General features: G+C 34.6%; 1 protein-coding gene and 1 non-coding gene across 4 annotated transcripts in view; both read left to right on the top strand.

Moving 5' to 3' along the window:
* The window catches only part of MAP4K3 (mitogen-activated protein kinase kinase kinase kinase 3), a 183,127-nt gene that overhangs the window by 146,589 nt on the left and 13,155 nt on the right, over window positions 1–23,383 (top strand). For all 3 annotated transcript variants that reach the window (XM_005212589.5, XM_059891124.1, NM_001191162.2), the window contains 12 exons: window positions 2,517–2,555; window positions 2,800–2,853; window positions 5,656–5,698; window positions 7,233–7,392; window positions 8,257–8,369; window positions 11,264–11,305; window positions 13,792–13,876; window positions 15,301–15,380; window positions 16,499–16,559; window positions 16,646–16,763; window positions 18,361–18,419; window positions 19,452–19,555. In XM_005212589.5, the coding sequence (XP_005212646.2) occupies window positions 2,517–2,555; window positions 2,800–2,853; window positions 5,656–5,698; window positions 7,233–7,392; window positions 8,257–8,369; window positions 11,264–11,305; window positions 13,792–13,876; window positions 15,301–15,380; window positions 16,499–16,559; window positions 16,646–16,763; window positions 18,361–18,419; window positions 19,452–19,555 (958 nt within the window). The remainder of the gene's footprint in view (window positions 1–2,516; window positions 2,556–2,799; window positions 2,854–5,655; window positions 5,699–7,232; window positions 7,393–8,256; window positions 8,370–11,263; window positions 11,306–13,791; window positions 13,877–15,300; window positions 15,381–16,498; window positions 16,560–16,645; window positions 16,764–18,360; window positions 18,420–19,451; window positions 19,556–23,383) is intronic.
* LOC112448973 (U6 spliceosomal RNA) lies at window positions 21,034–21,141 on the top strand. Its single transcript, XR_003037422.1, has one exon. It is a non-coding gene; the product is annotated as a U6 spliceosomal RNA (small nuclear RNA).

Here is a 23,383-nt window from a genome sequence, read left to right as displayed (position 1 = left end):
TAGTGTTACTTAAGAGATGGGCATACCAGACCACCTGACCTGCCTTTTGAGAAACCTATATGCAGGTCAGAAAGCAACAGTTAGAACTGGACATGGAACAACAGACTGGTTCCAAATAGGAAAAGGAGTATGTCAAGGCTGTATATTGTCACCCTGCTTATTTAACTTATATACAGAGTACATCATGAGAAACGCTGGGCTGGAGGAAGCCCAAGTGGAATCAAGTTGCCGGGAGAAATATCAATAACCTCAGATATGGGGATGACACCACCCTTATGGCAGAAAGTGAAGAAGAACTAAAGAGCCTCTTGATGAAAGTGAAAGAGGAGAGTGAAAAAGTTGGTTTAAAGCTCAACATTCAGAAAACTAAGATCATGACATCCTGTCCCATCACTTCATGGCAAATAGATGGGGAAACAGTGGAAACAGTGGCTGACTTTATTTTTCTGGGCTCCAAAATCACTGCACATGGTGATTGCAGCCATGAGATTAGAAGATACTTGCTCCTTGGAAGGAAAGTTATGACCAACCTAGATAGCATATTCAAAAGCAGAGACATTACTTTGCCAACAAAGGTCCGTCTAGTCAAGGCTATGGTTTTTCCAGTGGTCATGTGAGAGTTGAACTATAAAGAAAGCTGAGTGCCGAATAATTGATGCTTTTGAACTGTGGTGTTGGAGAAGACTCTTGAGAGTCCCTTGGACTGCAAGGAGATCCAACCAGACCATCCTAAAGGAGATAAGTCCTGGGTGTTCATTGGAAGGACTGATGTTGAAGCTGAAATTCTAATACTTTGGCCACCTGATGTGAAGAGCTGACTCATTTGAGAAGACCCTGATGCTGGGAAAGATTGTGGGCAGGAGGAGAAGGGGACGACAGAGGATGAGATGGCTGGATGGCATCACTAACTCGATGGACATGGGTTTGGGTGGACTCCAGGAGTTGGTGATGAACAGGGAGGCCTGGTGTGCTGTGGTTCATAGGATCGCAAAGAGTAGGACATGACTGAGTGACTGAACTGAACTGAATTTAATTGATAATAATAATTTTTTAAACCCCACTGACTGAATACTTACTGTACTCTAAATTACTATTCAAAGCATTTTACCTATATTAATTAATTGTATTTTCAGATAGACATTTTGATCTAGATACTATTGTAATTCCCACTTTACAGATATGGAAACTGAAGCTTAGGGAAATCATAGTAACTGATTGAAGGCCGCATCACTTACAGTGGAGAGGCTGCTTCACAGCTTGAAATCATTTTGCTATACTGCCTCCTGGTCTCTTAGACAGGTCTCTTTTAGACCTAGTCCTTGAAGAGCTTTGTGAATAGATAATACATTTGACCAAAGTCCCTCAATTTTTTTCACATGCAAAATAAGGTTTGCAATTAGTTTATGGTTTTCCTATATCATTTACAACTCCAGACTTAAAATTTTGTCATTTTAAAAGACTTAAATTGTTATTTAACTATCCTAATTAAAACATTTGATGGCTAAAATCTATTCTGTTAATTGTTTGTACCAGCTAACCATACCTTTCATTTTTCTCTGGTTTTATGCTTTGATAATTCTGAGGGTAGTTTTTTCAACTTTATATAATAGGAAAGGGAAATGATTAGAAGGTACTACCTTACAACTTTTGAGGAGAGTAAATTTTCTGCTGAATCACTTTTACCACAGTAACCTATTAGTAACCGTATTTCTATCTCATTAGCTTTAAGAAGGCTCTTGAGTTTTTATGCTTAAAGAATATAATACAGGAGGTATGCTGCATGAATGGGCAGGGAAAAGAAGTAAGGGACCTTCAGGAATGCTGTGAATTCTCTCTTACATTCCTGAATACCAAAGTTTTATAAATTGCTCCTAATGGTAAAACCCTCACACCTGGTCTGATAGAGGCTTAGTCTCCCAAAAGTGTAAATGTGTTTGCCAGTACACCACTGGAGAACAGATCCTTCAGGTAAGTGAGTGTCTCCTGTGGAAGCAAAGTGCTACTACATTCATGTATTCACATCACATGCATGCGTGCTTTTGCAGAGATCCAACCTGTTGAGTTTCATTTCGGAGGATTGCCTGAGAGCATGATGTTTTTTAAAGTGTGTCACCTTTCTTAAGAAAAAGAAAATATAATTTCAGGTGTCAGGTAAAATAGTCCAGGTAAAAATGTAAATCCTGGAAACCCTTGAGTGTGACCCTGCAATTATTGCTTTGTCAGCTCTATTGTGACCTTTCATGGTGGGTTGTCCTTTGTTTGAATTGATATTTTTCCAGTAAACGCTAGAATTTATTTTGTTCATTTAAAATACATGTATAAAGACATGAGCAGCAGAAAATAGATGTTAAATGATGTTTTATGGTATAGAGATGATCATTGTAGCAAGTTTTTAGTGAGTAATAAAAGTATTTTATTTGAAAATTTTATATATAAGGTTAATGTGATAAAAAAAATTGTACTTGATATTTCTTTGCTTTATTCACATTATTTTTAATTTTTACTTTTCTCCTAAGGAGTCTTCTGAAGTCTGTTGAAGAAGAATTACATCAGCGGTAACTTTAATTTTTAATTAAGTTTATAATATTTTATGTTACAGATGAGTCAAGTCCATTTGCCCCCTTCTCTATCATATAGCCTAAGAGTGTTTTGTTGTTGTTTTAATATTCTGAATCCTAAAAAGATACAGAAATAAAATTCTGTCCTGTGTTAGCTCTTCTTGCATTGTCTAAAATTTCTTCTTAAGCTTTTTGGTAAAGTCCATTTAGTAACAGTGAAATTACCCTTTTTCATCCGTAGAGGGCACGTGGCACATTTAGAAGATGATGAAGGAGAAGATGATGAATCTAAAAAGTAAGTTCTGTTTCCCTTTTTAGTAAAAGAAAGAGTGTCATTTAGCCTGATTGAGTAAATCTGACGGCTTAATAGTGAAGTAATTTTACTGTCTTTTATCATGTAGTATCATGGGTTGTACCAGAGTTTCTTTCCTGTTCTCTGTTCTAGTTGTATTAGTTCGGGCATCCTTAACAAATACCATAGACTGGGATTTATTTCTCATGGTTTTGGAGGCTGGGCTGCTGGTCAGTTTACCTCCTGGTGAGAGCTCTCCTCCAGGCTGGAGACGGCTACCATCTCAGTACATCCTTAGACTTCCCTCAGTGTGTGCGTGCAGACAGAGAAATCTCTCTTCCTCTTTTATAAGGCCACCAGTCCTATTGGATTAGGGCCTCATTCTTATGACTGCAGTTAAATGAGCTTTATTACCTCCCAAAAGCACTGTCCCCAAATATAATCAGTCACATTGGAGTTAGGACTTTAACATATAAATTTTGAGGAGACACAGTTTAGTCCAAAAAGTCTTATTAACTCCTTCCAGCATCAACTCTAAAGTCCAAGACTCATCTAAATATCATCTAAGTCAATCTGATTTCGATCTCATGATCCCTAGATCACCTTTAGGATTTATTTTTTCCTTTTTTTGAAGAAGCATACATGTTTGGAAAGCTCTGTCATCCCGTCTACAGCCTCCCTTCATTTTGTCTTGTCCATCTTCTATTCAAGCTGCCAGTGTTTGTTCTGGTACAATCCCATGAATTCTTTTTTTCTCTGAGTGATAGTTCAGGCATAAATGTAGTATTCTCTCCAGTACATGCTTTCTGATGCCATCCATTTCTGAGCTAATACGGATAGGCTGAGAATTTTTCAGATTTCAAGTTCTGGCTCCTTTTTGCTTAGTAATTGCTTCTTCAGTTCATCTCTCTTCTCTTATTTCACTAGAAGCAATCAGAAAGAACCAAGCCACTCCTTCAGCAGTTTGCTTCGAAATCTCCTCAGCTAACTTATCCAGTTTCATCCCTTGCAGATTTTCCTTCCACAGAACACTAGAACAACACAATTCAGCCAAGTTCTCTGCCACTTTTTATGAAGGATTACCTTTCCTCCATTTCCCAGTAACTGCATTTCCATTTTGAAACCTCACCAGAATAGCCTTTAATGTTCACATTTCTACCAACATTCTGCTAATGCCTATTTGTGTGTTCTCTGAGAAGATGGAAGCTTTCTCACCAGCTCTCCTGTTTTCTCACTGACCTCTCACTCTCAGCGTCCATATTTAACTCTTACAGTCTTTGCTTATTACTCAGTCCCAAAACTGTTTCCACATTTTTAGGTATTTGTTACAGTAGCACCCCACTTCTTGGTACCAAAATATGTTTTAGCTCAGGCTGCCGTAACGAAATATCATAGACTGAGTGGCTTGAGCAACAGAGATTGGTCACAGTTCTGGAGGCTGGGATGTTCAAAATAAGGTACCTGCAGATTCAGTTCCCAGTGAAGCCCTCTTCTTGGCTTGTAGACAGTGGCCTTCTTGCTTTGTCCTCACACAGCCTTTTCGCAGTCTGTGCACACACACACACAGAGAAGGAGATCTCTTCCTCATCTGACAAAGCCACTAATCCTATTGGATCAGCTCCCTACCCATATGACTTCATTTAACCTCAGTTACCCCCTAGAAGCCCAAACACAAGCACATTGGGGGTTAGAATTTCAACCTACGAATTTTCAGTGGACACAGTTCAGTCCATAGCAGGAGTTGATTAAAAAAAATAATAACTGAAAAATGTTTACAGAGACAGTAGACATATCTTGTGGTTTAATGTTATAAATTAGTAATTGGTAGCTGCTAGAATTATTACTGTAACTACAAAGAGTCTTACTATATGGTTGATTAAATTTCATCTGATATGTTTCAAGTAAACAAATCCTTTGGGTACAATTTTTTTTTCTTTTTTTACAACTGTATTTTTAAGGGGAGAATATTTTTCCCTTCCGTATTTATTGATGTTAGTTCTTTGAGAGAGGAGAGGGAGTTTGTTTTTGTTTTTTTAAAGAGGGATGCAGTTTCCTGATAGAGTGACAAAAACACCTGAGAAGCCATTGGAACATTGATTTTCTTTCCTACCTCACCACTATGCGACCTTGGGCTGGGTCACTTAACCTCTCTGGGCCTCAGTCTCCTTAGCTGAGAATTTATGCTCAATAATCTTTTTTTTTTTTTTCTAATTTTATTTTATTTTTAAACTTTACATAATTGTATTAGTTTTGCCAAATATCAAAATGAATCCGCCACAGGTATACATGTGTTCCCCATTTAATTTTAGTTCAGTCCTGAGTTGTAATGAATCTCAGTTTCAATCAAGTAAATTCTGCCATTAGTTTCATAGAGCATGTAAATGAAAAAAGCATGAAGCTTTTGATGAGCTTCATCAGAGATATTTCCTAATAGTAGATAAAAATGAAGCTTATATCTTGATATATTTTTATATCATTTTACTGTCTTTCCTTAAACCAATTGATGCTTGTGTTTTTATATTAATTACCTTTTGATTGATATAAATTGGAATTATAGCTATCTTTTCCAGTTTTAATTACTAAATATTATTTGGAAACAAGAAAGCATATAAACTCAGTTATTTCTCAATAATACTTCATTCAGCATAATGTGATTATTTCACAGAATATTTTGGAAAACACTAATCTTAGAAAAAGAAACCTGTATATATAAATCATCTATATTTTTGAAAAATGAATCATATTTTAATAATGATTTATTTGTAAAATGGAGAGTTCTGATTCTAAGTGTTTATGTTTTTATAGTTCAACCATGAAAGCCAAAGTTCCACCTCCTTTGCCACCAAAGGTAAAAAGATTTCTTTTTCAGTGTGAATTGTGTATGTGTATCTTATTGTTCTGCCACTTTAATACTGTATTAGTATTTACTCTGTAGCTTATTTTCACTTGGGATTCACAAAGAAAAATCTTGAAGTTACTAATCATGATATAAGTAGATGATTGTAGTTGTTTTTGTCTTTTTTTTCCAATTTATTTTCCAATTTATTATTTGATGTTAATTCTAAATAATAAGTTCTAGAAATTCATAAATAAAAATGATTATTTCACTTGGGTTAGAAAACTCATGTATTTAATAAGATTTTCTCTCTAAATCTATAATCTACAAGTAACTGATTTCCTGAGAATGGGTAAAAAAGATAGTGACTTACCATTACAGATATTTAATTTTTAGAAGATACTTTTAAATAAAAAATACAAAATAGGACAGTAATTTGAAAATAAAATTTTAGCAACAAAATCTTTTTGTCAAATAAAACAAAGCATCATTAGAAAACTCCCTGGTGATCCTACGGCTAGGACTTGGCACATTCCTTGCAAAGGCCCAGATTCAATCCCTGGTGAGGGAACTAAGGTCCCACAAGCTGTGTGGCATGACCAAAAAAAAAAGGAATCATAAATAATAATCCCAACTGATAGATATTTTATAAGTAAAATAAGTTGATAGATATGGTAATTTAAGTTTATAAGTTCATATGCATAGCAAATTTTAACTATAAAATGAACTGTTTATAAAATGGGTTGTTATTAGGTTTGAAATCAGGAGTTGTAAATGAGAATTGGAGTCCAACCAGTCTAGATATCCAATGTACTACTATATTTTGTTTTCATTTTATACTTAAAAAAAATCATGATGCACACACATAAGTAATATTGTTTTTTGTTTAGTTTTATAGTTAGAAATATAGAGATCTGAATTTCAAAGAGATAAATATGGCTCAGTCTCCCTAATAAGGGACACATTATAAAAATTTATAAATTCTGCAAACCTTTGGCTGACTGGAGGGTTTTCCATTGTCTACACAGAAAGTCTCTCAGGTATCCTATATTGCTGAGTTTGTGTTCTCTGATTTAATAAAATTTTAATCAGCATCTTCTGTTGAGCGTCTGGAAGATTAAGCATTAGCATTAAAGACTTAAAGTCATCTGGAAGAGACAGTTTAGAGATTAGCCTTGAAAGGAATTGAACTTTGATTAGCCTGCATGTTTAAAATAAAAAGAGACTCATTTAAATTGGAGATCATAAAGACCAGAATATTTTTATTTGGCAGATTTAAGTAGGTAGGCTTGTGAGGAATTAATAGAAAGAGTACAACAAGGTCTTTTTTCTTGAGAAAACATTTTTGTGTACATTTTTAGGATATATATTAAGATTATCTGAATCAGATAGTTGAATATGCTTGAAACTCAATTATTAAACACAGTTTGAAAGCCTGTGATATATAATAATATTTACTTCAGGGAAGATACTTAATATTTTTCATGTTTAATGAAACATGAGCGATTTCTTGTTTAGTCATTGGTCTTTTCTGTATTTTTTTCAGCCTAAGTCCATATTCATACCACAGGAAACTCATTCTACTGAGGATGATAATCAAGGAACAATCAAGAGGTGTCCCACATCAGAGAGCCCAGCAAAGCCATCCCAAGTACCACCTAGGCCACCACCTCCCAGGTTACCGCCTCAGAAGCCTGTGGCTTTAGGTAATGAGGAAGAGGGGGTGAAATGAGAGTGTTGCCAGGTTTTCGTAATGTGTGGAGAAAAGTAGAAGGACTCCTTCTTTTAAAAGATGATTTGAAATTCCTTTGAGGAGAAGAGAAGGAAGCAGTGGCTCTAGAGAGATGAAGTTTGCTTTTTGTCTCATAGTTTGAAGTGTTTTTATGATAGGATTACCTGTGACCCAGGCTGAGATATTTTGTCCCTTGCTTCTCATTTCATGTCTAGCCTTCCCTCTTTTGGAGAATTGTTTGTTCCCAATTTGTCATTTATCTATAGAGTGTGGCAACAAAAGAAATTAAACTCTGAACAAACAAGGAAAATGTGTTTTGGTCCTAGGCTACTTCATTTTGAGAAAAAGGAGAAGATGCCTTGTCGAACTTGTTTGTTTTATTTCGTTTAATCATTTTTAGAAAAATTATTGTCCGTATTTGCTAGGTATTTGCCTCCAAATTAATCCTCAAAGGTGCTGTTTTAATACTGTGAAGTGTCTTATGTTTATGCAAAAGAAGCAGTTAAAAAAAAGAGTAGTAATGCTCCTTGGATAACAAACTATAAATTGCCCCTTTCCTGAAAGTAGTTATGTATTCAGTACTTTTTTCTTTTTAGCACAAATATATGTACTTAGATACAACCTGAATTTTAATTTGCCTATATGAAAAAAATAGAGATAAAACTAGAACATCTATATGATTGTTACACTACTAAATATTCTGATTGGGTAATCCCAAATGAAGGCTGAAACTGCCTCAGAGATAATATATTTTTTTCCTACTTGATAATTTTCTGAATGAAAACTTTCATGGAAATTAATCCTTTTTTTTAATATATTTAAACATATCTTATTGAAGGAAATGGGGTGAACTCCTTCCAGCTAAATGGTGAACAAGATGGTTCATTATATCAACAGCAGAATGAATATAGAGGCACTAACCTTTCAAGGAAAGAAAAGAAAGATGTACCAGTAGGTATTTATGTTCATAAGCTCTACTTGTATTTGTTTCCTTTTTGACTATTAAATTAGTTTTGCAATTTTAATTAATGAAACAATAGCAATTATATATTTTATAATTAGTATATTTATATTTTATTATGTTAATAATAGGTTGTTTAAATCTTGAAAAAAATGACTTTGCAGTGGTAAACATGAATGAAGGCTTTCTACTCTTCAAATTATTTAGGCCAATTGGTTATATTGCATATTATAAAATGTGGGCTTCTACATATGGGTAAACACTTAATATTTTTGTGATTGTTGAGAAATATTATTCTCATTGAAGAAAATGATTCTTATACACTCCTTTTATCGTCTCAAGAACTTATGGAAGGAAAGCCATACCTTCTACCTTAGGACAAATTTCTGTCACATAATTTGTGATGTTACTACTTTTACCAAAGAAAATAGCGAACAAGGAAGAAAAATTAAGGTTATTTCTAGTAGATATAAGATACCACTTCAGGAAAGATGAAATTAGCCTTAGCAACTGTTCCTATTAGAAAAATTAGATAAAACACTATGACATAACTACCAGAACATCAATAGAATTTATCAAGGAGATTAAGAATTTGTAAAGAATTTACACTTAATCATCAGAAGACATTCTATGATGTCCATCATCATAGAGCTTAACAACAAAAAAATCCTTAAAATTCCCAATTCAGCAGATGTCAACAGATCGTAAGTCAGTATTTTGGGGGAATTTTTTGTGTATACTAGTTTTTTTATTGTTCTAGAAATTCATAGACCATTTAATATGTTTATGTGCATATAGCTATAATAACTTTGTACACTAAACACATTGCTAGAGGTTTTTGTACTGTATCTGTTATTTTATAAGATTTCACTATAGAATGTGACATACGATTTTTATGATTCATTTAAAGCATTTGACTGGCGTTATGCATTGTAATTTGTGAAACTTAGGACATTTTTAACAAAAGTGAAATGTCTTTTAGAAATCATAGGGTTTATGTAGTCTCTCCAACTGAGAAGTGCCATTTTCATTTCATCAGCTTAAATTTTAGCAATCCTTCTAATGTAGTAGTTTAAAAATTCAGCTTAATGACTGTAACAGTATAATAACCTTTGAGAAATGAGTACTTTTTAAAATTTATATATTTTAAATTCACTTTTTCTATCACCTTATTAGGATAAGGAACTAGTAGTTAAACTAACAGTCTCAGTAATTCTAAAATAAGTGTGTCATGACTGTATCATAGGATAAATAGTATCCATGGTATATTGCAATGTGATTACAGTTTGTGCAGCTTCTTGAAATTATTTACAACCACTTCTGTCAGTACTTAAATTAAATCCGACAGTTATAACATTTAGAGCTCCCTAATTAAAAATGTTTTGCTAAAATAGATGATATATGATAATTTAGGGACATCTATATAATTATGTACATAAATTATTTGCAGAATGAAAAAAAATGATCAGAAATTGATGGCAGTATGTACATCCTCATAAACATATCTCCAAAGTAAAATTTCATAGTCTTAATTTTAGAAATGTCTAAAAGTTACTCATATAAATAGTACTATATAGAATATTTCATTTGTTTCATGTATATGAAATCAGTTAATAGTAGCTTTAAATTTTTATCTCATTTAAATAATTCTGATTTATATTAAACTGAGAAAAATTTATAAGGTCATGCCTTAAAATGCTGTTATTAAGATTAAAAGAAACTAGACTATCAGAAGCTTATGTTTAAATTATAATCTCTCCCAAGGAGATTCTTTCTCCAGGGATAAATCATAAAATTGAAAATGATTTATTCTCCAGGGGTAAATCATACACCCCAGGAATGTAGCCCCTTGGCAAAATATCTGGAACTCTTGAGGATGTTGTCACAGATGAGTGATGTGATTGTTTTTGCTCTCCTTACATTATCATTATACTCTGACCAATGATTTATGCATTTGAGCCCATCAGAGTTTAAAACTTCAGTGGACAAAGCACTTGGTAAATGAGGTTAAAAATCTACAGACTAGGAGAAAACATTTGTAATATATAGCAGTAAAGTATTTAAGTCTAATTTATATAAACAGCTCCAAAAAATAAATAACTCAGTTTAAAAAAAAAAAAGCAAGGCAGGGAGGGGAGAATTCACAGAAGAGGAAATACAATTAGCCAGTAAACATTTCTTTAAAAAGGTTCTCAACCTTCCTAGCTGTCAGAGGCATGCAAGTTAATGAGAAACAAAGGGGAAAATTTTTTTAGTCCTGTAAAAACTGTTATCAGTTTGATAACATTGTCTGTGAGACTGTGAAGAACCAAGACTCATACATTGCTGATGGGAGTGATACAAAATGGGCACTTGGAAAGGCAGTTTAGCAGTGAGTATCCACTAAAGTGCAAAAGCTACAGACCCCGTGTTCCAGTGTTTTCACTTCTCACAGCATATTCTTGAAAAAAACCATTCACACATTGTGTAGTAAAGGATACGCGAGGATGATGATTTCCACATTGCTGTTGTAGTAAAAAATAGAAAATAATCTACACATCCAACAACAGGAAGTAGCTAAAGTTTGTTATATTCATACTGTGCTGCAGTTAAAGCCAATGGCAAACAGGTCTGGAAGGATATACAAATACCTGAGTATTTTCTAATGTAATATAATTGCCTAGAGAAAGATTTGGAAGGGTACACAATAAACCATGTGGAGGGGGCAGGTTCTAGGACTAAGTGGACTGTGAAAGGATATAGGGATCTTCAATATTACCTATAATGTTTTGTTTGACAAAGAAATGTATTCATGTATTTTATTGGGACAACACATGAGTTTGAAATAATAGTGTTGATATACCAAACAAAAAGAAGTATAATCATGCATCTGTTCTTTTTCTAGAAGCCTATTAGTAATGGCCTACCCCCAACACCTAAAGTGCATGTAAGTATAAATATCAAATAGGCTAAGTTTTCAAACTCAATACAGTGACATATAATTTCTTGAGTACGTGCCTTTGGTTGGATTTTTTTGCCTCTTTGAAAGAACCCCCATTATATTGAAAAAAATCTTAGAAGTTGCTAATATAAATACTAATTGGTTATATTTGAAAAGTATAGCTTTTCAAAAGAATTACGATATATTATATATTTTATAACTTCTTTATTTGAAAATTACTAATGTTCTGTACATATTTTTGAAGGAATGTGAAAAACGCAGAGTTACCAAAAACAGAATTTTAGAACTAAAAGGAGCATTGAAGGAGCATCTGGCCCTAACTTTATTTTGTCCATGGGTAAAACTGAGACCCTTTGGATCCAGTTTGGGTCCAGAATCCTGTTTGCTTAAAAACATGGAGAACTCATGGCTCCTGACTCCTTTTCTCTCTTCAGTCCCCAAGTCTGGGGAAGGAGCATTCAGCTCCTTTGGAAGCTGACCCAGTGGGAGCATGGGGTCACAGAGTTGGACATGACTGAGTGACTATCACTCACTCACTCAAAACTGAGACCCAAAGATACTAGTCACCAAAATCACAAACCGCCACCCAGCTCTAACCAGAACTAAAACTAGACCTTAGATGTCTGTATTATAGTCCTTGTCATTTTTTATATCTATCTATCTATATATATATATACCATGCTGTCTTTTTTAGGATTAAAATTATATTGTGCTCAGTTGTGTCAGACTCTTTGCAACCCCATGGACTGTAGCCCGCCAGGCTCCTCTGTCCGTGGAATTCTCCAGGCAAGAAGACTGGAGTGGGTTACCATTTCCTTCTCCAGGGGATTTTCCCAACCCAGGGATCAAACCCATGGCTCCTGCATTGGCAGGTGGATTATTTATCACTGAGCCACCAGGGAACCCCTTAAAATTATATTAACTCAGTTTAATTTTAGTTAAATATGGATAGAACTACATTTTGCTGATCTCAGTCTATAGCCTGAAACTTCATATAACACTAGTTTAGAAAGGGTCCATAGTTTTTCTAGTTTGTAACCTCTCAAGTCTACTTTTTAGCCCTTTTACTTTTCAACTCTACTATTAGTATAAAAATCTGACTAATTATACCTCATCTTACAAAAAGAAGTTTTGAGTGTAAAGGGTTTCCAAGTCTAGGAGATACATATGTACGAAGGGGGTGAAATTTATTGTTGGCCTACAGGATGAAACTCCTTTATCGGGTATGCAGTTGACAGGGAAGAACTAATAACTGTGGATCAACTGTAGAAGTTAGCTTTAGGTTGGGACTGGTTTGATTGTTTTGTACCTCATTCTGTCATTTAGATTTTTAGGAGTTTCGCAGTACCTTAACATAGGAATTTGAGGTACCTATCTTAAAGGACAATCATCAGGATTAGTTAAGTGATAGAATTTCCGCCCTACACCATAGGGACGTGTCTTATTGGCCTTCTGCCATGCACTGGTATTGCCAGTCTGTTGTTCTTATTGGAGAACTAAAATATTAAAAATACTGGTTGCTCGGTTTCTATACATAAAAGGGAAATTTTAAGATCAAATATTTTGATTATTTTGTGTTAATAATTTTAATCCACTGTAGTCAACAATAATCACTCATTGTATTGTCTCTGTGTTTGTGAAGAAAATATTTCTACTGTAAAATGATGCACAGTAGAATTCCCTGGTGGTCCATTGTAGGACAAGGTGCTTTCACCGCCGTGGGCCTAGGTTTGATCCCTGGTTGGGAAACTAAGATCTCACAAGCTCTGTGGCATGGCCAGAAGAAAAAAGAAATGACCACAGTGCCGTTCTTCTGATCAAATGCTTCTGTATCCTTTTTCCCCTCCAAGTTATTTATTCTAACCAGAACAGTCATTTCAAAATTAACATCTTACTCTTTGAAGATCAAAAAACATTCAAATGAGTGATATTATATTTCATTATAAGATATTTATTATCTGAAAAGTTTGTAAATGAGCTTGATAAATAAATATTAGCATCAAAGAATAAAGCTTTTTGTTGACTTCCTCCAAGGAGAATAATCAGATCGCTCAATTTTTTTTTTTTTTTTTGTAAAGTGCATCTCTCTGTTTTGAGATTAAAGTACATATATGAGTTTCAAATCAACTGTACCTCTTCCACTTTGTAATATGATATTCAGTGATTAATACTAGTTTTAGGCTCATGAAACCAAGTAAGAAAATTTTCACCTTTGTAGAGAGATTATGGTTTTCCTTATCAGAGAATATTGTATTAGTCTTAATGTGGGATATGTAAGTAATACTTCTATAAGCAAATTATTGTGCAGAATTAATTGCTATTACTGCTTTATTTGAGAAGATAGGAAGAATAAAGTGACTTTTAAGTAAAATCATATCTAACAGTCCTTGTGCCTGGAACCTCCTTGATATCACTGTAAGGCAAGTGAGTAGGACTTTATAGATTCATTTAGTTATTTTTTGTTTTTCCAGATGGGTGCCTGTTTTTCAAAGGTTTTTAATGGATGTCCCTTGAAAATTCACTGTGCAACATCATGGATAAATCCAGACACAAGAGGTAGTACTATCTGTTTTTATCTTTCTGATTGCTTGGTGTTTTCATGAGGCTAGAACAGCACTCAGTTTTAATCACTTTATGCATATCTTTCTGAAAAATAAATTTATTATAATTAAAAAAACATTCAAGGTAAATATGTTTCTTTTGTTATTAGCAGTGTTTGAGGTGACACAGGATATTAAAATTTTACTGTATAGTCACCATGAGAAGGCAGTGGCACCCCACTCCAGGACTCTTGCCTGGAAAATTCCATGGACGGAGAAGCCTGGTGGGCTGCAGTCCATGGGGTCACGAAGAGTCAGACACAACTGAGCGACTTCACTTTCACTTTTCACTTTCATGCATTGGAGAAGGAAATGGCAACCCACTCCAGTGTTCTTGCCTGGAGACTCCCCGGGACGGCGGAGCCTGGTGGGCTGCTGTCTATGGGCTCGCACAGCGTCGGACACGACTGAAGCGACTCAGCAGCAGCAGCACCATATCAATATATTGAAACCATACACTCTGTGCCATCTCTCTGTATAAAGATGTACATAGATACACATGTACACACATGTGCACATGCTTGATGTCTCTTACACACACACACAGGTTTGCTAAATCTTTTAAATAGCCAAGATGTGGGTACTTTTATTTCACAGGTAAAGAAAACAGCACTCAGAGAGGCTCGTTGTTTGACAGTCGGTAGTAGAGCTGCAGTTTGAACCCCGTTCAGTCCTGTCTGAGCACAAAGTTTAATTTCCCAGTACTAACCCTAAACACTGGGCAGTTGAGGAATGCTCTTGACACTCTAAGTTGTTTGTAGGATGCTTCAGCTTAGTCTGGAGAAGTTCTTCACCTACTTTTTGATATGATCATAAAATGTGATCGAACAGGACCATGACCAGACTTGTAACGTCTTCTAGAAGATACTGAACACCCTAGCAGGTATCCAAGTTTAGTTAACCTTTTAAAGAGGCAGTAGTCAGATCTTGGTTTTTTGATGCTATGCTTATAACAGACCATCTGCAAAAATATTTTGAGTTTTCATCAACTTTTCCTGGATTACATTCTATGTGTCATTTGCACGTGATCCTCTCCAAGAGGGAATTTAGAAAAGGAGTTGCAGATTCTCTTATCAGTCCTTAGCACTCTCCAATGAATGAGGAGTCCTAACATGCCATTCTTCAGAACCTGTTTTCCTAAAAGTTTTCTTCAGTGCTTTGAGGCTGATAACTGCATATAAATCAATTCTTTGAGCTACAGTTTCTAACTACTTACTTGCATTAAAATAAGAAATACTGCTTTATAGACGATAGCAATTCTTTTTTCATATGTTAATGCATATATGTATATATATACACACACACTAAATGTTAGATTATATAAGTCTTTTGTAAAAGAATTTTATACATCAAAATCAGTGGATTATTTTGTCATTTCAGATCAGTACTTGATATTTGGTGCTGAAGAGGGGATTTATACCTTGAATCTCAACGAACTTCATGAAACATCAATGGAACAGGTATGTTACTCTGTGTTTCTCCCTTTAAAAAAAATATTCTTAATTTATTATACCTAGACATTAAATAAGGAATAAGTTTCAGTGCTGTGATTTGCTGCTGTCTCTTGTTTAGAAAACCTTCCTAGAGCATGTCCTGTTTACTCAGTGCTGGAGACGTACTCAAATTTTCCACAGTTTGTTGTGATCCACACAGTGATTATTCACAGGAGTAGTGCTCACTTTCAAGTGGCTCATGATCTAACAGAGAAAATAGACCTATAAACCAGTAACCGCAACATATTGTACTTCCAGTTAGATGTCACACTAGGAGTGAGTATAAAGTGTAACCCCCAGAGGTGGTTATCACTAGCACCACCTGTGGAGAGAAGAGGAGAGACATTTAAGATGGACCATAAATGATGGTGAATAGAAGGTTGACAGACAGACAAGAGAAACAAACTGCATGACACGAGTAGGGAACTATGAATGGTCAGTTCAGCTAGAGTACAGAATGAGCATAGAATAATAACAATAAATGAAGGTGGGTGAGTAAGCAGGTGCCACACCCCAGAGCTTTGTGTACCATGCTGATGATCAGTAATGAATTCTGTATATATGTCCTTTATGATTTATAGGTTTTCAGCATTTTCTCTCAGCCTTTTTTCCTCCATACCTAGTGTTTCCATACTCTTATGTTTTACGACACCGTGATCTTTTTTCCTCTCTTCTGCTCCAGAAGCCAGGCATGTCCATATGCCCAGATAAGACCATTTTTTGGAAGTACACAGGAGAGTTTTAATTACTGAAAACTCAAGAACCAAAATAAAGGAATAGACATTGTCTGAAAATGTCCTTTTCCTCATCTAGTTTGAGATTACATAGTCTGTACCATAAGGAGAATAGAGCTAATCATATAATGTAGGAACTTAGATAATGAAATTACACTAATTTATTTTTCTTCCATATAAATATGTATATGTAGCATCTTGTTTTAAATACCTTATAAAATGATTTTCTATTAAAAATAAATTTCTTTTTAAAAACTGGCCTAATGATATGACAGCTACATGGTTAATATGTGAATATTTACACTGCCGTTATCTATTATTCTCTGTAAACTTTGTGCTTTTTTTTATCAGCTATTTCCCCGAAGGTGTACATGGTTGTATGTAATGAACAATTGCTTACTGTCAATATCTGGTAAGTCTTTTAGTTTTTAAAAACCTTACAGTTGTTGTTCCTATTTATGTTATCAGCTTTTGTGACACCTTTATTTTTCTCTACAGGTAAAGCTTCTCAGCTTTATTCTCATAATTTACCAGGGCTTTTTGATTATGCAAGACAAATGCAAAAGTTACCCGTTTCTATTCCAGCACACAAACTTCCTGACAGAATACTGCCAAGGTAATTGTACATTTAATTATGTTTTCATCCTTAGAGATAATATGTGAATGCATTTATTAAAAAAAATAGATATACTACAGAAATTGAAAAAAGCTCTCAGCTTGGCTTTGTGGAAATCATATGTAATGAAGAAAACTGTAAAAAGTAACATATTTTCAGAAGTGTCTATCATATTCTAAAATTTTCTACTTTATACTTTTCCACTTATATCAAACATTTTCTTTCTGAACTGTTTTTCTACAATGTTAAAACTAATTTTTTTTTCCTCTAATTTGCTTGTAACTTTATATCACATATAGTGCTTTTGACTTACTTGTGTCAATTTGAATGAATTGAATTTTTTTCAAAGTAGTTTCTAAACTTAGAAAATTTAAGTGACTTATTAATTGAAGATTTTTATAAGAAGATACTTATAAATTTAGGTGTTTTGTTTTTCTACTTACAGGGATTTTTAATTATGTTTACTCCTCTGTTTAGTCATTATTATTATTTTGGTTATTATTATATTGGACCTTATTTGTTAAGTAAAAGTCTTCTGAGTCTGGTATAAATTGTACTTTACAATACTTCTGTAATGTAACCATTCTTCCTTTACAGTATTAGTTGTAAAGCAACTAATATAGAACCTTAACTTTTAAGTACTTTAAAAATTTGTCGTTAATTACTGAGTTTACAGTATAGCTAAGATTTGCCACTTTGCGCACAAAAGCTTTTTAAAAATTAACTTTTCAAAGGAAATCCTTTTAAAATATACTGCAAGCATTTCCGTCTTCTTAAAATAGATTACACTGAGTTTAACTATGTCTTTTCATGATGAATTAATTAGTTGTGGTAATGAACTTGATTTATTATGTTTGTACTATAGTATCTATAGTTGGACTTAAGGGTATCAGGAAGTTTCTTTCTTCGTATATAGTTTATATGCCCCATTTTTTCTCCCAGCTGCCACTTTCTGCTGTTGTTTTTCTGCCTCCTTAAGCATGACTCCATTCTGCTTTCTAACTTGATAAATCTTAAATTCCTGTGGGCATGGAAACTGACCACCAAGCTTTAAAGTCATATACAGCTCCCAAACAGTGGAAGGCACATAAACTTTAATGTATTAACTTTTGGATACCGTTTTTATCAGAACAGAGTCCTGTTCTTTTCCCAATTTGTGGCTCGTCTTTTTACTTTCTCAGCTCTGTCTTTTGGTAAACTAAAGTTAATAATTTACTAAATACATTCAACGAATTGAATGCCACTCATAGTTTGAGGTGCTATGGATACATCAGTGAAAAAACAAAATCTAAGTTTATTATTATTTTCCTGTATAATCTATTTTTGCATTTTTAAAAGTAATCCTGTAGTCATATTCTTCAAAAATCTATATATTTTATAGTTTTGTTTTTTCATATTTAAATTCTTTATCCATTTGGAATTGATTAGAGAGGGGTTGAGAAAGGTATCCAGTTTATTCTTGTTTTTAATAGATAACCCATTATGTCCGGACCAGTTTTTAAACAACTCATCTTTTCTCCACTGTTCTATAACAGTAGTATTTTCATATACTAACTTCACCTACATGTATTATATATTCATTTCCATTTCCATTTAGGAAATTTGCTGTATCAGCAAAAATCCCTGAAACCAAGTGGTGTCAGAAGTGTTGTGTTGGTAAGTAAACCATCCAAATTCACACAGCTCTCCTGTTCTGCAGAGTGGATAAGAGGATGCTGTGAGGCCCATTTTTCAATCTAGTATAAAACCGTAGTACTCCAGAATATCCTGCCAGTAATAGTTTACTTTTCTCCCTTAAGTAAAATAAATGTATTGCCCATTCTATTTTCATGTAAACTAAACCTAATGTAGAACTTTGCACACATAGTTGTTTCCCAAATAATTTATTGACTAAATAAATGGAGAATGATGTTATTACAGCACGTTACCATACCCTGTTCTCTAAGGGGCCTGTTACTAATCATTCACCATTCTGCTTAGTAATGGCTTTTGAGACTGCATTTATTCACTCAGTATACTTGTTATTTACTCTCATACCTTTAATACATGAAACTTAATGCTTGTGATGTGCAAGTCAGAGTCTCCTTTTCACATACCGCAAGCCTTAAAGTCCTCCTCAACCCCTGTAACAATTAGCTGGTTGATTCGTATCTAGGAAAAGCAAAAAATTGTTTTCTTTCCTCCCTTAAAAACCTCTGAGGCAATTCAGCTTTTTTATTTGTAAACCTGCATCGTGATTAATGTCTCCATCTAGTGAGGACCAAGGCAGTACTGCCTCTGATAAGTACTACCAAGAGCACCCCAAATCACCCTAAATGTGCTACAGCTATCCATGTGGGAACATTTCCCCAAATCTGCTTTAAACCTTTCTTCAGGATCTTGCTGTCTCAGTTAATCTCTCTGATACCATAAGACCTAAAGTTCTTCTGCTACCGTAAGACCTAAAGTTCTTCTTCCCACCCCCTGGCCCCATAATAACCAGCAGTTTTTGAGCATACAAATAAAAATCCTGGAAGTGATGAGAGTTTTGCACTCCTATCTGAAACAGTATTTCTTTTTCACTCTGCAATCAAATTAACAAATTGAACTGGCCTCCACCTTTCGTTTGTTTATTTTTGGAGCAGGCAGCTATTACTGTAAAAACTTTGCATTATAAGAAAACTTACATATACTTTTTTGCCTTGACAGTGAGAAATCCTTACACAGGCCATAAATACCTATGTGGGGCACTTCAAACTAGCATTGTTCTATTAGAATGGGTTGAACCAATGCAGAAATTTATGTTAATTAAGGTAAGCATGAATGTCAGCCTACATCATTTTTTATATAAAAGCTTATCAGTTTTCCTCTTCTTTCAAGAAAACTTTTTTTTTTTTCCAATTAATTCTCAAGACAATGTAATGATTTTGGATTATATGGCAGAGTGGTGAAAATCTGCCTAATTATTTTTAAAAAACTCCATTGGCCTGATAGAAGTTTTAAAAGAGACTAGATAGATAGTTCAGGGATGTGACAGTGGAAGTCTGAAATACTGGATCGCATACACAGTCTGATATCAAGAACAGGAGGTACTAAGAGAGCAGTAAAATTTTGTCTGAATATGTTCTCTGGTTGACCTGTTCCACTGTAGCAGAGGGACAGTCTACAGATTGGCATTTGGCTTAAAAAGTCAAGGAATAACCATCATGAAGGGGAAATAATTTGTTTGGAATATCTGCCATCCTATTAATTCACCTAGGCCTTCCCATGGATCGATTTTTGTGCCTTTGTGTCTCTAGAATCTTAACAAAAAAAGCATTTTTTGGCTGTGCCACATGGCATGGGGATTTCAGTTCCCTGGCCAGGGATCAAACCTGTGCCCCTTGCAGGGGAAGCGTGGAGTCTTAACTACTGGGCTGCCAGGGAGGTCCCTCTAATGAATATTTTTTAAAACATTTAATATTACTCAACTGAAATTTAAATTTAGAGGAAAAGCTAACTGAAAATGTATGAAGTGCTGACTCTGTCACTCCAAGGAAATACCAGATGAATTTTTTATGCTGTTTTCCTCGCTATTTTGTATAGATTAACTAGTATTTCATGAGCATTTGCTATCTCCATAGAAATTGGGATCAAAATAGTTGGAGTGGATTCTTCCTAAATTACGTAATATAGAATTAAGATGTTTAAAGTATTGGCTTCCTGTTATTTAAAATTTTATGAGTGACTAGGGAATCTAGTTTTAATTTTCACATCAGTATTTATTAACCTCACAATTAACTAGGACTAAAGAAATGAAATAAAGAGTTTCAAGAATTTACCACCCATTGAAGTAATATTTCCACAAATTCACTGAAACAAAAATTCTTTAAACAAAAAGCTGAAAGGGAAAATAACCTTATAAATTGTGCAAAACAGAACTTCTGAACCCAGCCCATTTCTGTCCACCTGGTTTTGTTCTAAATTTCTCTTTGTTCTTATCTGTTTGACAAAAGCACAGCATATCCTAGATGGAGTGGTAAAGTGTATATAATTATTTTTCTGCAGCCCTTCCCTTCCCTGTCTTTATCCTTAGTCTGTTACAGTATGTCCTTCCTATTCCTTTCTTTACTAACCTCTATCAAAATGAAAAATAGTTCATTACATCAGTTGTTCACGGATACTAATAGTTTGATTAAACCTTAGTATGAATGAATTTCATGTGTTACCCGATATGTTAAACTATTTATCTTAATACATAGTGAAAGATTCTCTCTATTAAAGGAACTTTTTGTATTAAGAATGTACAGGTGCTTGCTTCGATAACACATATACTATTACTAAAATTGGAACAATACAGAGATTAGCATGGCCCCTGCACAAGGATGACATGCAAAGTCATGAAGCATTCCATATTTTTGTGATGTAATTATCCTCCAATTAAAAATAAATATACAAAAAAGAGCATGCAAGAGAGAATATATATTTTGACGGCATGGGAAGCTTAAAAATTACCCATGCATGTTTTCTTTTTTCTGGGTACCAGGGAGCTTGGTGCTGACTGATGAGGCCTGTTGCCAGGATTCTAGGATGTTAGCCTTACATACAGTTCTACTTGTAGGCCTCCTTTAAGACTTCTCACTCTTCCCACTTTCCTTAAACTCCCTGAGCAACATGCACTTTACTGTCTTTCATCTAAACCCAATTCTCCTTTCTTTGTCTCTCTGCTTTGAAATTTCTCTTGAGTGTATTTTGTTTCTATATTTGATATTATCTCAATTAGTATTTATGATGTTTCTATACTATAAGTCTTACCAGATGTATTCAAAAACATTCTTATGTTTTCTGTATTCTTACTCTTCATGACATTTTCTAAGTTTTTGCTTCACTACACTGTTTTATTTTCAATATAAATAAAAGTCATAAATTGAGGCAGATATTCATGTACTTATTACAAATCAGGTACAGTGCTATTTAATTAGACAGATAAAAATGAGTAAGAGAGAAGGTGTGGAGAAAAGGGAACGCTCTTGCACTGTTGGTGGAAATGTAAACTGATACAGCCACTATGGAAGACGGTATGGAGATTCCTTAAAAAACTAGGAATAAAACCACCATGTGTCCCATCAATCCCACTTCACGCATATACCCTGAGGAAACCAGGGTTGAAAAAGACACATGTATACCATTGTTCATTGCAGCACTATTTACAATAGCTAGAACATGGAAGCAACCTAGCTGTCCATGGACAGATGAATGGATAAAGAAGTTGTGGTACATATCAGTTCAGTTCAGTTCAGTTCAGTCACTCAGTCGTGTCTGACTCTTTGCGACCCCATGAATTGCAGCACGCCAGGCCTCCCTGTCCATCACCAACTCCCAGAGTTCACTCAAACTCATTTCCATCGAGTCAGTGATGCCATCCAGCCATCTCATCCTCTGTCGTCCCCTTCTCCTCCTGCCCCCAATCCCTCCCAGCATCAGAGTCTTTTCCAGTGAATCAACTCTTTGCATGAGGTGGCCAAAGTACTGGAGTTTCAGCTTTAGCATCATTCCTTCCAGAGAACACCCAGGACTGATCTACACATTGGAATATTACTCAGGCATAAAAAGGAACACATTTGAGTCAGTTCTGATGAGGTGGATAAACCTAGAACCTATTATACAGAATGAAGTGAGTCAGAAAGAGAAAGAGAAATATATTCTAACACATATACAGAATCTAGAAGAATGGTACTGAAGAACTTATTTAGAGGGCAGCAATGGAGAAACAGACATACAGAATAGACTTATGGACATGGGGAGAGGGGAGGAGAGGGTGAGATGTATGGAAAGAGTAACATGGAAACTTACATTACCATATGTAAAATAGATAGCCAATGGTAATTTGCTGTATGGCTCAGAAAGCTCAAACAGGGACTCTGTATCAACCTTGAGGAGTGGGATGGGGAGGGAGATGGGAGGAAGATTCAAAAGGGAGGGGATATATCTATACCTATGGCTGATTCATGTTGAGGTTTGACAGGAAACAACAAAATTCTGTAAAGCAATTATCCTTCAATAAAAAATTAATTTTAAAAGAAAAAAATGAGTAAGAGATAATTATTTCCCTCAAGGACTATCATCAGTAGCAACTGGTTTTAAAACTATTTTATGGGAACGCTCTTCTGCTAGTGACTTATACATATTATTTAGTTATTATTGGAAGCTAAGTAGAAGTAGTCACAATCTGTTGGTTTTCTAATTCACTGAGGAAAAAAATACAGAAGCATTGTTTTCTTCCTGTCCTACTGTTGTTTCCACATTTCAAAGAGAATTATTTTAAATGTTTTGCTTTATTAAAAATAGGACAGATTTTATCCAAAGCACATCCCCGGGTCATAGGGATGCTCCCAGCGAGCATGGGCATAGAATGTTTGTTGAAGGCATGTCTAGAGCTCTGGGATGGAGGCACTTAGGCAGTTTCGGGGAAGGAGCAATGTGGGAACAACAGGTGTGGGCAGAGTTTCACCTTCCAGTCTGAGGATCACACTGCATCTTCTGACACTTTAAGGCAATTGCTTGTGGTAGCCCCATTTCACCTGTTTATTTTCTCTATAATTTATTTTCTTTAGAATTTATAAGTAAACTACAGAATTAAAAAATATCAATTTCAATAGCTT

Source organism: Bos taurus, chromosome 11, assembly GCF_002263795.3.
Source record: "Bos taurus isolate L1 Dominette 01449 registration number 42190680 breed Hereford chromosome 11, ARS-UCD2.0, whole genome shotgun sequence".
In the NCBI taxonomy this organism is placed as follows: domain Eukaryota; kingdom Metazoa; phylum Chordata; class Mammalia; order Artiodactyla; family Bovidae; genus Bos; species Bos taurus.
The sequence above is the reverse complement of the archived record's forward strand: the minus strand, read 5'-3'. Positions and strand labels throughout refer to the sequence as shown.